The 14,728-nt window shown below is 45.5% G+C and overlaps 1 protein-coding gene across 2 annotated transcripts in view; it reads right to left on the bottom strand.

Moving 5' to 3' along the window:
* Positions 1–14,728, bottom strand: part of MTMR4 (myotubularin related protein 4) — a 1,314,188-nt gene that overhangs the window by 688,751 nt on the left and 610,709 nt on the right. For both annotated transcript variants that reach the window (XM_069614837.1, XM_069614836.1), the window contains one exon: positions 7,940–8,051. In XM_069614837.1, the coding sequence (XP_069470938.1) occupies positions 7,940–8,051 (112 nt within the window). The remainder of the gene's footprint in view (positions 1–7,939; positions 8,052–14,728) is intronic.

The raw sequence follows: 14,728 nt of genomic DNA, 5'->3' as shown, positions 1-14,728 counted from the left end.
TGGTGGAGTGGGCTCACAGCCAGCCTGGAAGTGGTATGTTGGCCAAATGATGGCAATGCATGATCCAGCCGGAAAGCCACCTGGAGATGGAAGCCTTAGACAGGGTCTTCCTGTGGCCCACAAGTCAAAAATTGACAAATAGCTGAGAAGTCTTTCGTATGCCACATAGAACTTCAGAGCACAAGCAACATTCAGCTAATGCAACGCCCTTTCAGCAGGAGGAGAAGCGTTCACTAAGAAAACTGGTAGAACCAAAGGCTTGTTGAGATGGAAGTCTGACGGAACCTTCAGCATGCAGAAAGGATGAGTTTGCAGAACAGTGGCATGGAAGGACAAATGCGGAGGCTTACAGGAGAGGGCCTGTTTTCTCCCCGACACTCCTGGGCGAGGTGATTGCCACAAGGAAGGCAGTCTTCCACAACAAACTTCAAAGGGGAACGATGCATTGGTTCAAACAGAGGCCCCATGAGCTCAGACAGTACCATGTTCAGTTCCCAAGTCTGGCCAGGTGCTTTAACTGGCGGGGATGTCCTTAAGAGGCCCTTGAGGAACTCATTAACGAGCTTGTGCGACCAGTGCAAGCTTGCCCGGAGCCTGTGTGCACCGGGATATGTCGGCCAGTCAGAGCAAGAGCTGCAGGGTAGTCATGGACAGCTGCGCAATTTTCCACGTCTGGCAACACACTGAAGCACTTCCATTTGTGCCTGCAACAAGCAAGCATAGATGTAGCCCTGCCCTTGGACAGGATCTTCTTGCATTTCAAAGGCTGTGAAGCTCAGAGACACAGGGTTTTGGTGCAGGATTGATCCCCCTTCTCTGGAGAGGTCAGGAAGTGGAGGCAGTTGGATGGCCAGAACCACCAGCAGATGGACAGATGTACGCCCTGGATGGCAAAACGCAGGAACTTCCGGAGTTTGCGATGAATGGGATGTGGAAGTATGCGTCCTGAGGGTCTAGAGTCACCAGAAAACCCCTTCCTCCAGCTGGCCGAGCACATGTTGCAACGTGATCATCCTGAACTTTTGGGATTTGAGGAACTTGATGAGGCATTGCAAATTTAGAATTGGTCGTCACTCTGACTTCTTCCTTATCGGAAAGTATCTGGAGCACACTCCAGAGCCCCAGAGGCACTGAAGGACTGGTTCTATTCCCATTTTGCATAGCATGGTTGAACCTCCTGTAGCAGCTGAGCCATGTACAGCTCTTGTCGCATGACAAGAGGAATGCAGGGGCACTTGTCTTATAATTCTAAAGCATGCCCCTGCTGAAGTATGTCTAGCACTCATTTGTCTGTGCAGATCTTTTGCCATGATCAACAAATTTTGATAGTCCGCCTCCCACTGGGGTGCGGGACGTGGGCCGGTCCAGGCCTGTTTCGGCATCTTCGATGTCAGGGTGGGGTGGAGGGGAGGCACGACTACGCTTGGTGCCGCCTACTGTAGGCTTGGGAGTGAACCCTATAAGCCTCCTGGGTGGTGAGCGGGAGGCCAGACGATGGGGGTGGTGTAATCCTTGGACGATCTGGAGATTCTCCCCTTCGGGGAATGAAAGGACAGTCTTCGACTGCAGGGACCACAGAGTACACGGTCTCCGCGTTGGTCTTGATGGCTTGGAGCGTGTCATTGACCGCTTTTCCAAACAGGTTGTCTCCATCGCATAGCATGTCGATGACTTTGGTTTGCACATCATTTAGCCAACCTTGGTGTCTGAGAGGCACACCATTCCACATTTGGCGGCAGCCAGAGTCTGCTATGTCGAAGAGAGACAGTGATGGTGTGGTCGGAAGCCAATTCACCTTCCTGGAACAGGGCCAAGGCTTCAGCCTTCTTGCCATCATGGAGGGAGCCAACGATGGGCCCTAGCTGGTACCACAGTTCACTGTTGTACCTTGACAGGGTGGCAAGTGCATTGGTGGCCATGATGGTAGAGAATGCAGTGGTGATGCGCTTCCCTGCAGCATCAAGATTTTTGCCTTCCTGGTTCGGAGGCACCATGAATGACAAAGAGGGGTGTTGGAGGGCCTCTTCCTGGTGGTGGCCGATACCACAGACTCTGGTGAAGGCTGAGACAGTGGCGAGCTGTATCTGGAAGCCGGTATTTCTTCTCTGACCGGTCACGCTTAGCAGGTGTGGCATTTGGAGCCTTCATGACTGCCAAGCCACCTTTCCATAGGTCATCCAACAAAAGGAACGATACGATGGTCTTAGCAGCTTCCCGCAGCTCAAAAAGGAAGCCCTCTTCTGGCACCAAGTTGAAGAGTTTGGCAGCTTTCGAGATGGAGTGGAAAGAGAATTTCGTCCAGGGAAACGACCTGGTGGGCTCATGAACATCCAGAGGTTCCGCATCTCAAGGAATCTAATCATCAAACTAATCTATGTGAGCACCAGTGGTGTCTGTGTCCGTGCCAGTTTGCGTGAACTGGATCCTATGCCAAAAGGATTGACAGATCGAGCATCCGTTTGCGTTGTGCACGGGATGGAGACAGTAAATGCTCTTGAGGTGCTGATCCTCGACAAAGATTCTTCAGGTTGCAGCTTTCACAAGACCTGAAGAGTCTTTTCGTCATGGCATCCGCCATGGTCTAGGTGTAGGCCCAAGTCTGTGCCTAGTCCTGTGCGACCACCAGCTGAAGATCTGATGATGGATTAAAGATTTTCACCAACAACGGGTCCCTGCTGCAGTCGTTGCTGCTTGACAGTTGAAGAATCCTCACTCTTCAGCCACAGGAGGCAGGGCCCCCAGCACTGACCGAGGGGTAAAGGGTGCCTTATGAGGTTGTGTTGGTTGATGCTAATGAGGCCTTGGAGGACTCCTGGCTGAACCCGGTATAGGAGCAGGCATAGGAGCAGGGGGCTGCTGAATTTTAGACACCAGAGTGTGTAAGGTGGTTAGGATGTCCAAGGACACGTCTCAGCGCAGGTGCAGCCGGTACCACAGGAGCAGGAACTGGGCATGAGCCCCCTTGAAGGGCTAAATAGCTGGGAAGGCTCACGGGTCGGTAACCTGGCATGGGGAAAATGGGCTCTAGTTCCCCATGGGCCCTCTTCCTGATTTGAATAGAAATCTTCAGGCAGGTCCTCTTCGGAACTGGTGTAGATGGCTGGTGATTGTCTGCAGGATCCCACAGGAACCAGAGTAAAAAAGGTGAATAGCCTTAGTGGATCTGGCAGGAATTCCAGAACTGGAGGCATGTCTTTCACCAGATCAGAGCCCTTCAGAAAGAGGCTATGACAAGAACCTTTGGAGCAGGAATAGGAGGTGTCGTTGGAGGGACCATTGATGGGGGTCTAGGAGGCAGAGACCCTGGGCGTGGTGACCATTGTAGAGGAAAATGTGACGCTTGTTGACTAACCTTTTGGGGCAGCTGCCACTGAAGGAAGACTTAATTTTGCTCACTTCGACGGGGCAGTTGTCGGCGGGGTGACGGTCTTGATTGATGAAGTGGTCGGCGATGGAGGAACTGGCGAAGGGTCCTTAGAACATCTCCACTTCAACGATATGTGCTTGGATGACAAGGCCAGCGATTTCCTCGTGAACTGAGGTAACCCACCAGCTGGCAGGCTAACCGTCTACGGAGCCAGCGACGGTGACCGATCCTTCTCAGAACTTAGTCTCACAGCTGCAGCGACCGTTGACGAGGAGGTCGATGGAGCATGGGATTCGGTATTTTTTGGACATTTGCAGAGGAAGAATCCTCAAAGTACCTCAACCTCTTATGACTGAGTATGCTCAGTGGACCTGCCAGCCCCCGAGGCCACGCCAGAGGCCTTCTCTTCCTCGATCCATGCCACCAACCTGCAGTGGCAGTTCTTCCGAGTCTTTGATGAAAAGGATTGACAAATAGAGCATCCTTTTGCGTCGTCGCGATGAAGACAGTAAATGCACTTGACGTGCTGGTCCTCAACTAAGATTCTTTAGGCTGCAGCTTTCACAGGACTTGAAGAGGATTATTTTGTGGCATCCGACATGGCCGAGGTGTAGGCCCAAGCACATGAGCTGAAGATCTGATGATGGATTGAATATGTTCTCTGCTACTGGTAGTCGCTGCATGACGGTTGACGATGGAGAATTTCCTCACAAAAAACAAACGATTTTCGAGGAGCGAAGCACGAGAACTTCCAACACTACAAATGTGCGGTAAAATCTGGAGCTGGTCATCAGGGGTAGAGTTTAGGATCATGAGTGTCAATGGCTGAGGGCAGTAGGACCCAAAGGATACGATTAGGCTATAGAGTAGACAAGTAGTATATGTTTAAAGCTAAACTGATTTCTTTTTAGAGAGGATTGCCAACCTAACGACAGGGAATATTCATGAGCATGTGAATCCATGCAAGACACCATGCTGAAGAGTTACTATTCTTTTTCTGTATTCTTTTTCTGGAGGACAAGACGATGGTGTAAACCTAAACATGAATGATGTTTAAAGAACAGTTGCACTTTTTTTCGTGAAATCAACAGAAATAAAATGCTGTACTAAACGTCAACAATAAACTTATTTCACTTGAAAACTGATGGCAAAGGGTTCAGCCTAGCAGGAATGCATTGGTTAGCATGACAAGTTCTGCGCTGCATTTGCTTTTTTTGCTTTTTTTAAACCATCAGTGGTTGACATTCATATTTCTAGACTTCCTAACGTGGTTGCAGAATGGCATTCCATGCTTCTGCGTCTCAAGCTACAGCAGGCTGTGTCCAACGATTTGTTAGCAGCTCCAGACCATTTGGGGGCCTGATAAGACAGATCTATAAGGCTCTTGACAATACACAGATGAATCTCAGCTGGAGGCAGGATCTCAAAGCACTGGGCTCTGTAGCCATTCCCCTGCCCTGGTCTTGGGATGCATTATGGGCCATTCCCTCCTGCGCTATTACAGCGATGACCCTGCCAAAGGGACGTCAAGAGGGCATGAAATGTGTCTTGATTTCTCTCATGGACGCTGCCAGCTTGGCTTCCAGTTCCCTTGAATTTTCCAATCCTACTTCATTAGAGCTGGGATATTCTCGCTAATCCATGGGACGGGATACAACCTTTGATCGTGGAGTGCAGTCCAACTAGTAACCAGGAGGATTTAAAGTCTAAATCGTCCATACCTGGCCTTTCACTTAAAGCTCAAATGCAACCGCGGAACTTGGGCTAACTGGCATTGACATTTGAATCATCACCCAAAAACACATTTGCGAGGACGAAAGGGCACCATTATTTAATTTTCTATTCAATTGTTGTCAGCAACCTGTTTCTGAAATTTGGAATGCTCTTTTACAACATCCAAATTATTCTCTATCTGGATGAAGATGAAGTGTGACATCTGTAAGAAACCTGAAGGTGTCTAATCCGCTAGTCCGGGGGATCTATCATCTAGGTGGGCAGGACACGGCCATCGCTATTGGATCCAGTTTCTGGGGGTGGAAAAGTGTGGCAGGATCACCTGGATGGGGGTACTCTGGGACACCGACAGGTGAGACAGTACCCTCTTCCTTGTAACACCTTTTACCCATCCTACACCGTAGGATATTCAGAAGTTCTACCCCGCCCCGCTTTCCCAACATAAACACCTTCTTACACCACTAAAGACAACGGACTAACACCAAGGCCATTTGCCCGACCCTTGTTTTCGGACATGTCGGGTAGAGTCAGGCAATTGACAATAACTACACACGCCTGAAAGCCCTTTCCCTTCCCCACAGGGAGAAAAGGTGGAGCACGAGAGCACAATGAGCAACGCAAACCACACAAGGAGGCAGCTATTCCAGGTCGGAAGTTCAAAAGGAGGAGAAAGGTGGCGAGAACTGAAGGGACGACAAGGAGAGAAGTGCCCTTGCACTTTTCCACCCAGACCCGCGAAGCCTCAGTGAAAGGAATCATAAGGCCGCTAACAACAGCCAACGTGTGGTGTTACAGATGGCAATGGTGCACACAGCACTCCTACACGAATAACCAAGGCAGGGAGAGACGCTGGCCACCGTAGAACCATCCTTGACTCCAGAGACAAGAAATGTCAAGCGGTTCATCACAGCCAGTGAGTCGGAGGGAGAACCAATAGTAAACCGAACTGGTGTTGAGCAAAGGTTACAAATGGCAACATGTGAATTGAAGACTAAAGACATTGTGTGTTACAGAATTTTAAAAAGGAGAGACCAGCTGCAGAGTGGTCCGGCACAGCATGTGCGCTCATTCGAAAGACTCCGATTGGTCCCCTTTTCTTGTTAAAACTACAGATACCAGGAGGCCCTAGGAGAGGTCATACAAGAGTCGAGTAAAACCCTTTGTACAATCGAAAGTCTTTGATTAGTAACTTAAAGGAACTGTTTGTGATAAAGCAAAGTGAACTGTGTAGTTGGCAAATGTGAACCCGGCTGACGGACGCCTGCAAAGCGGGGTGAAGCACGATAACCCTGTGAATATTATGTGGACAAAAGTGAACCCTGCTGAGGGATGTCCACAGTGAAAGCTTGAGAGAGGGGTATCCAGGGGTGAAGAGTAATCACCCAATGTAAAGGAATACAGAAAATAACTTTTGTTTTGTTATTTTTAACACATCAGGCCCTCGTAGGCAAGACACTTTGTAGAAAAGAGGCTTGACCCCCGAAGGTCCTGATATTGCTGAAAGGAACTGTAGCCTTTTGCTGCAGAAGCCCAGTAGTATGGTGTGAACACTATCCCACACTGTTTTGTAACTTAGCGGTAAGGATTGGCAATAGGTTTTGTCTAAGTATAGGCCTTTTTGTTTGACAAGAGGCCGCTAGGACTGCCTTATTATTTGATGGTCGTAGCTTGCTCCCATCTTAGATTTAGGTTATGCATTTTTCTCATCCATTTATACAGTATAATAAACACCCTTGAACTGTGATCACTTGTGACTGTCTTTACTGTTGCCACCATGAGTTCATTACACATCCGACTCTTGCTTTCAGCAGGATTCAAAGCAGTATGCAATTAAATGGCTCCCAATACAAATGGTCCTCCTTTTTCTTGCTAGATTTGTTTGGGTACATCCCACTCCTGTGGAAAAAGTACATAATTTAGGTGTTCAAATTAACAACATATTGTCTATAGTCCAGCAGGTGAATAAAGTTGTAGGAAATTGCTTGGGACAGATTGAACTGAAGAAACTCAGACACCCAGTTCAATTGGCAACTGCCTTTATATTATCTTGCCTTCATTTTTTAAATGTTTTTATTACCCCCATGATTTCATTATATGTTCGATGCACCTTCCTTGTCTTTTTGAAACACTGGAATTCTAACAATTAGATACTTTCTGTATTTGTTTTAAGAAATGTAATAGTTTATTAATGTCCTCTTTTGCATGTGTCTAAAGAAAAAGATTTTGTATTACTTTTAAACGTTTTGCATTTGTAAAATTAACATATGTTACATAATATGATACATTGTAAACTTGTTTTTTAAAATAAAAATCTTCAGGTTGCCCAAACCGAATTACAAAGTTTGTGGTGCACACTAGCTCCGTTCAAGGGTTAAGTGTATGCTTAAAAAGCAGAACATTTCAAGATTGGTTTTCAGAAGCTGCGTTTTTTTTTGGTCTACGAAAATCATTTGGAAAAACACCATTTTGAACCATACCCTTTTCAACATGGAAACGTTAACACATTTTGCAAGTGGCATCACATATGGCAGAACTTTGTTGCCAGATTTTGCAAGTGTGTGTGGACAAAGTAGAAAGTTAAGGAGGAAAAGGCATTTATATTTTCGAGTAAAGGTGCTAAAAAGGAAGGAACCAGGTGGCACAAAATGTCTTATGGATATTGTAAACACTAGGCTGTATTTCTGATGGCCATAAAAACGTATAACTGTGTCAAATAAAGGAAAAATGAATACAGATAGATGGGACTAAGAATCAGGCTGCATAATCCCCACATTAAAGCTGGTAGAGAACATCAAAGATTTGAGTTGGAAAGGTAGAAGCCACAAACAGAGCACTTACTTGCCAGGATCAGGCATCTGGCTGCAGACAGCACGAAGGTAATGGAAGCTGTTTCTGATGGAGTGTATGTTCGCCATTCCCATAAACACGACTTCACAATTTGGATAGTATTCTGGAGAAAATGATAATCGGCAAAGTTTAGCCATCACGGTTTGTACATTTTGTTCCCAGTTCAGGCTCAGGGTTTAGCTTATTTTAGGTGGTATACGTTATGTTTATGCTGCCCAATAGCAGCTACAATTATTACTAATTTTAGTCACTTCTTTACTCCTAGTCCAAATTCCAAAGGCCTCCATCCTTTTGAGGAGCTGTTTGAATCCACAAAAAAAGTGTCTGCATGCACAGTAATGCACGTGTTATCCACCTGTGATAACCTTTGCGCTTGATACCCACCCCCAACCGTTAACCCTTTTAAGAACACCAGACCATGAACTCCAATTAGTGGGCAAAACAGGACAAGGTATGGCAGCAAGGCAACAATGGTTTAGGAATACAGTAGCCATTACCGTGAGTGTTTAACTTACTCCGAATTCCCCTTACCTCCATACTCCTGGATAGTTCAAAAGTACTCTAAACAAAAGGGCAGACGTACATTACCTAACCCATCATTGCAGATGAAGAGGACTATATTGCGCGCCTCTCTAATGTATTTAAGATAGGTGAATGCCCCCCCCCACCCACAATCCTCATCTTTAGTTACTTCATCACCAGTACAAGAGGTCTTCAGAAACTTTTCAGCCCCCAAGGGGCACAGCACAACTTCACTTCAGCCCCGTCCGGTGCTGTTTTGTACCTTGGTCCAGTATATATGGAGCAGCCATGCCCCATGGCGGTTCTATGTTCTTGTTTTTTTCCGGTTACTTTTTTGCTGAAAAGAAATCTCATCGAAATATTTATATTTTGTATTTTTGTGAACCCCCCTCTCAAATACCCCTCTACCCTATTATTTACTACCTATTCACCACCACCCACCCCTTCTATCTGCTTACCCCCCCTCTATTTCTGGATATTTCTTTCGGCAATAAAAAGAACTCAACAATAAAACTGGTTATGTAACAACGTTGCACGCCCTATGACTGAAGCTCCGCCTTTTCAACTAGCACTGAACTGCTAAGGGACTGCATAACAGAGGAGATGTACAAGCTATCTGCCAAGAGGGGAAGCCTAGCAGGGCAAGGAGGAATCTGACTAATCCATCAGAAGGAACAAGTTACTTACCTGCAACTCCTGTTCTCCAGCATTGGTATCTTTTATGGATTCACATGCTTATGAAGATTGCCCGTCAGGCGGGGAATCCTCGGTAATATTAAAGCAGTTTCGTTTTAAAGCTTAAAGTTGCTTGTCACTTATATGGCCTATTGCGATCACTTTGCCAAAGGAATGTCCAAACCAAGTTGAAATTCCCCTGTGGTGTGGGTTGGTGTGGGAATGGTGAGGAAAAAGCACCTGCTGAAGGACCCTTTAAAAACAGAAATGACGGCCAAGTACACCTTCAGAATGCCAATCTGCAGGTCCATCAGAATCTAGGAATGCAGGATAACCAGCACAGCGGAGGTTGGACGAATAAAAAGGTCCAGACACCTGCTCAGACACAAAGCCAAATACTTCAGCTAGCTGCATGCATAGACTTACTTGGCTGATGGCCTCCTAGCAGAACGGAGCACATCCTGGACATTGGATAGGTCCCAATCATACCTCATCCTTTTAGTAGCAAAGCATGAAGGAAGTCTGAAACTTTTGTTGATACTCAGCCTTTGACCAAAATAGGCTGCTCCTGTTGAACAGCACATCAAGATCTCTTGTGAGAGATGACGGACAGGAACCCTGGATCAGAGGGAGCCAGAGAATGCTTTTTTAGCATGGTCTCGGTTTACTGCAGGAACCGAAAGTGGTTTCTGCCAGAACAAGGGCACCAACAGCTGGATTAAACCGAAAAGGGTCTCATGCAGGAAATTCAGACAAAATGCCTGACCTCATGCAGGATCTTTGACTTAGGCTTAGTTGAAGCAGACAACCCAAATGTCTCCCCAATCTTGGAGATTTTCCTCTAGAAAGAGCCATGAAGTTTGCCCAAGTCTTGACCTGGAACAAATTTCCGCTAGGGAGACATGTCAAAGTCACTGGCCTCCCTGCTTTCCATAGTCACAGTAAATCTTCCCCCTCTACAAAGAACAGGGCAAAGTCCTCCACCTCACCAGAGCACAGTGGCTCAATGCCACAAGGGATCGGATCCTCTTCCTCATTGAACATTTCAGAAACCTTAAAGAGGAATTTGGCCCTTGAAAGTAGCATGTATTCTAGAAAAGCTCTAGCACCCAGGTGAGGGGGTGGCAACAGCAAACGGGGCATCAGTCTCCACACCTGGGGCTGCAACTGAACCAGCAGGTATGGGGTTGTGGTCCACAGAGGTATCTGACCAATTTACTAAGCGTGGTGGGTTTCGACTCCACCGTAAGCACTGGGAACAAATCAGTTGGTGCCTTGGCTAAGGTGTCTACCATCTGCTACACAAAAGTACTACACTCCTCTGGAGTCAAGGGCAAAGGGTGTGTGTTGTGGTGGAGCAGGGGGGGACACCATACTTTCACTGTAGGTGGCATTTCCTCTGTGTATCTCGAGAAGCAAGCGTAGTGACTCCGCTTCATGGAGAAAGACGAACGAATGTTACTCCTGGAGGATTCACTATGCTGCTTATCTTGGCAATCCAAATAGCACTCTGGTCTTCTTGGACTCAGATTTCAAAGGCGTGCTCTTTCCATCCTTGTAGAAATGGGTGAGGAGCTGTGAGACATGCTCCTTGAGGGCCTTGGAGTGCATCAACTGACATGAGCCTCAATTCGCCATAACATTGTCCTCCCAAAGACAGTAAAGTCATACCTTGTAGAGATCAGACATTGCCAGAGACTGAGGCCTTGGGTGTGTTGAGCAACTCGTAGCAAAAAAAAAGCTAGCAGGTTTGGTGGCATTCCAGAAGTGTACCGAGTGTACAGAAAAGAGGAACAGATTTCATGGAGTTTGGCAGCTCCATATATACTGGCCGACTTCAAGTTTGGCATCTGAACGTGCAACAGTACTTAGTAAAGATGCAATGTGCCCCATGGTGGATGACAATGTTTCCTTAGGCAGCAGGCACTTGCGAACATTTATCGAAGATGAGGACTCTGTGGGAGGAAAGATTCCATTAGAACTACGAGTTAACCAAACAAGCTCCTAAGGGCTGCCCGCCCAAACTGAATATTAGCTCTCCAACTATAGTTCATTTATGAGTGCTTGCAGAATGCATGGGGTGGCTCTTGTAGATGTATTACAGACTTCTCTTGGGGGAAAATGCCTTTGGAAGGTCACCAACACAGCCTTTGCCCTGACTAAGTGAGCATGCAACCACTTGTGGGGTGTGTTTAGATGGATTTCTACAAACAGATTTTAGGAGACCACCCCAATTATAGTGAACAGGGAACTCTGAGATTAGACAAAATCCAAACAAGAAAAGCATGGATGGCAGTCAAGACTATTCTCGGGAGAGTGCAAGTGGGGTTAGCGGTCCAAAATGAGTCCACAAAGTGAAGCACAGAATCCTTCAATTTAGACAACAATGTATTAAAATCAAATATTTATTCTAGGCCGTTACACACTTTAAATAATGAAACTAGCAGGTGATCTTGCACAATACTCAATAATAAAACAGATACAGATCCACCAGAAGTTCTTAAAATTAAATCAAATTACTTAACGTAAGAGTTAAGTAAATGAACGCATTAAAGATGGAACCAAGTCAAAATGAACATCAGCAGTCCAATCCCTAAGAATGGGGCCTTGTGCTTTAAAGTCACAGGAGCCACAATGCTTCTCCTTAGAATGTAGTCTCTGTAGGCAATTTATAATTGTACTTGTGCTGGCGAGTTCAGAGAAGATATTCAACAAGGTAAGTAAGTTGTGTTCTTATCTTTCAGATGGTACTAACCAGGTTCAATGAGCAAAAAGCAGTGGAAGGGAAATCGAGCTACTCCCCACAGTGATTAGGGTACTCCTAGCCCATAGTCTCTTTTCCTCCATCCTTGTGGGGCATCCCCCAACATGGGGACAGTACCAGAACCTTTGGCAGTGAAAAACGTAGCTTTTCTTTAAATTTAGTATAGCCCTCGGGGGTGCAGCCTCTAGAATGCCCCACCAAGGCACCACACCTCAATACTCTTTGAGCACATCGGACGCTTAGATACCTGGCTATGCCTATTACATATTAGTCATTGGCATACCAGTGGGGGAAGGCCGGTGGGACGTATGGAGGAAAGGAGATCATGGACTAGGAGTACTCCAGTCACTATGGTGAGTAACTAATTACTCTTGCGTCCCGTCCCCTTTCCTCCATCCTTGTGGGCGATTCCACCGAACAAGAACATAGGGTGGAGCTGTAATAACCTGCCACATATCTAGAATGAAGCAAAAAGCTTCTTCAGAACCGTCTGACAAACTCTGCATCGCGCCTGGAGCTAGTGTCCAAAGAGTAGTGCTTACACAAGGCCACCGGAGTGGCCCAAGTAGCCACCTTGCTCATGACAGTAACTGGTCCTTGTTAGGGAGAATTCTCATTTTATGGCTAATTTCCCTTACCTATAGAGTCCCCCAGCAGCTTTGCAGGATTTGAAGGGTTTGTTTCTTTTTACCTGCTAAGAGAGACTCTTTTTTCCCCACTCTTAGGCATTTTTGCTATGTGTGTTCTAGGCTATTTTTGTGTTTAATGCCCAAGGGATTTTCTCTTCCCCATAGGAACCATCTTTATTCACTTGTGTTACACAGCACCCTCAGTGCAGTGACACAGGGGTGTCGTAGCGACCCCCAAACAGACTCCATACCCTGGGACTGACTACTGTCTCACAGGGCATGTAAAGTCCCCATTGACTTTACTAGTCAATTTCTATGAACTAAACCAGTACAACCCATCTTACTATGGAGGTCCTGGAAGGGGTTAATAGTTTTTCCTCTATGTTCATTTTCGAGGGGGTACCGTACAGTACCCCTCTCAAAAGGTTCTGGCTGGTGGCAGTGAATACTACCAGAAATATTACAAGAGCGTTTCCAACAGAGGGGCTATTCGAAAGCATGTATCAAAAATGCCCGACAAAAAGCTATGAATGTCTTGGGAACAAACAGTGACTCCGAAAACTAACCCTGTAGGATCTGACAAGAATGAAATTAACTTTATAACAACGTACAGTCATGAAAATACAAAGTTGAGGAAGATTCTAAACAAAAACTGGCACTTATTGAAACTAGATCCCCCATCTTTCTAATTATATTGGGGACAGACCTGGAATGACTTTTCGAAAAGCAAAAACAATTAAAATGATGGTGAGTCCTTCACTACTACCAGAAATTAACAAAGACACCAAGAACATGGTTACAGGAAAAACCTTTCGGGTTTAGGAAGTGTGGAGGAAGCTCAATGTGCATGTATGCCCATGAACCAACAACATTTTTCAAGGACAATAATGGAACACGTATGGAGCTAAAGGATAGTATTAACTGTCGCTCGAAATGTTTGGTGTACGCAATAATGTGTATGTAAACTAATATACATTGGAAGCACGATCAGGGAAGTAAGAACCCGTATACGCGAACATTTTGCATCGGTTCGAAGTCAGGATCCAAAATTGCCACTGGCCCAACACTGGCAAACAGAACATCAATTACAGGATAAAAAGAACCTGAGATTTATTGGCTTACGGAAAGTGAAAATGGGCAGAAGAGGAGGAAATTTGGAGCAAAAACTAAGACAGACAGAAGCAAGAATTATTTTTAAATTTAGAGCGATTGATTTTGGATTAAACAAGGACAATGAGATGGTGCATTTTTTATGATAGCAACGTTTATACAATATGCATGTGATTGTGTGGGCGATGTAATGAATTTTTATTTTTTTTATTTTTAATTATTCCAATTATGGGGAAAGGAATTATAATGTCCTAATGTAAGGTACAGATGATCATTGTAATATAATTATGATACAGGCGGAGTCCCACAATTTGATGGCTGCAGAGATAACCTAGAAACTATGAACAGTAAGTGTAAACACCTTGTTGACAAACACTAAAAGGAATCCAATTTGAACTAATTTGTACTATGATTAAATCGTTTCTTTGCCATGGCTTAACACCCACTGAGGTTTCAAACAATCAAGAGGTGTAACATAACGTCTTAAATACGTCTACATAATTTAAGTTACACTACAGCAATATGTTTAGGAATTAAGGAATAATTGACTATTAAACAGAGAAATTATACTAATTGCGCAACATCTTGACAAACGTAGTACTATAATCATATTAACAAGATTCGAGTTCTTTTACGATACCAATATGAGGTTTAAACTCATCTACAAAACCAGACAGGCTGTGTAATTAATGTACAATATAATAGGTTTGTAATAATCAGAAATCAAGCACATATATTGAGTAATGCGGGTTGGAAGCACTGTTACAAGATGTCCGCCGCAAACACGGCGCAGGTAACAGCAACAAGGGACTAACTATGGAGGTTGGTATGGCAACAGATAAACATCTCTGTGCGCAGAAGGCACTGTTTTCCAACAGTTCAAACGCCGACGTGAGGAACACAGGCAGAACGCAGATAACTCAGGTGAGCAATAACTGCAGGACGGTTTTACACGTCTGCACTCCGCGCCCTGGTATATTATGTGCCAAAAAAGATACATTTAAACAGACAATCGGCCCATAGAGATAGGGATTACAGCTGTATTTTCGATCCCAAAAGCAAGTTACGAAAGGGCGGAGG

This window comes from Ambystoma mexicanum, chromosome 9 (assembly GCF_040938575.1).
Source record: "Ambystoma mexicanum isolate Mex_15411 chromosome 9, UKY_AmexF1_1, whole genome shotgun sequence".
NCBI lineage: Eukaryota > Metazoa > Chordata > Amphibia > Caudata > Ambystomatidae > Ambystoma > Ambystoma mexicanum.
This window is presented reverse-complemented; position numbering and strand designations above follow the sequence as displayed.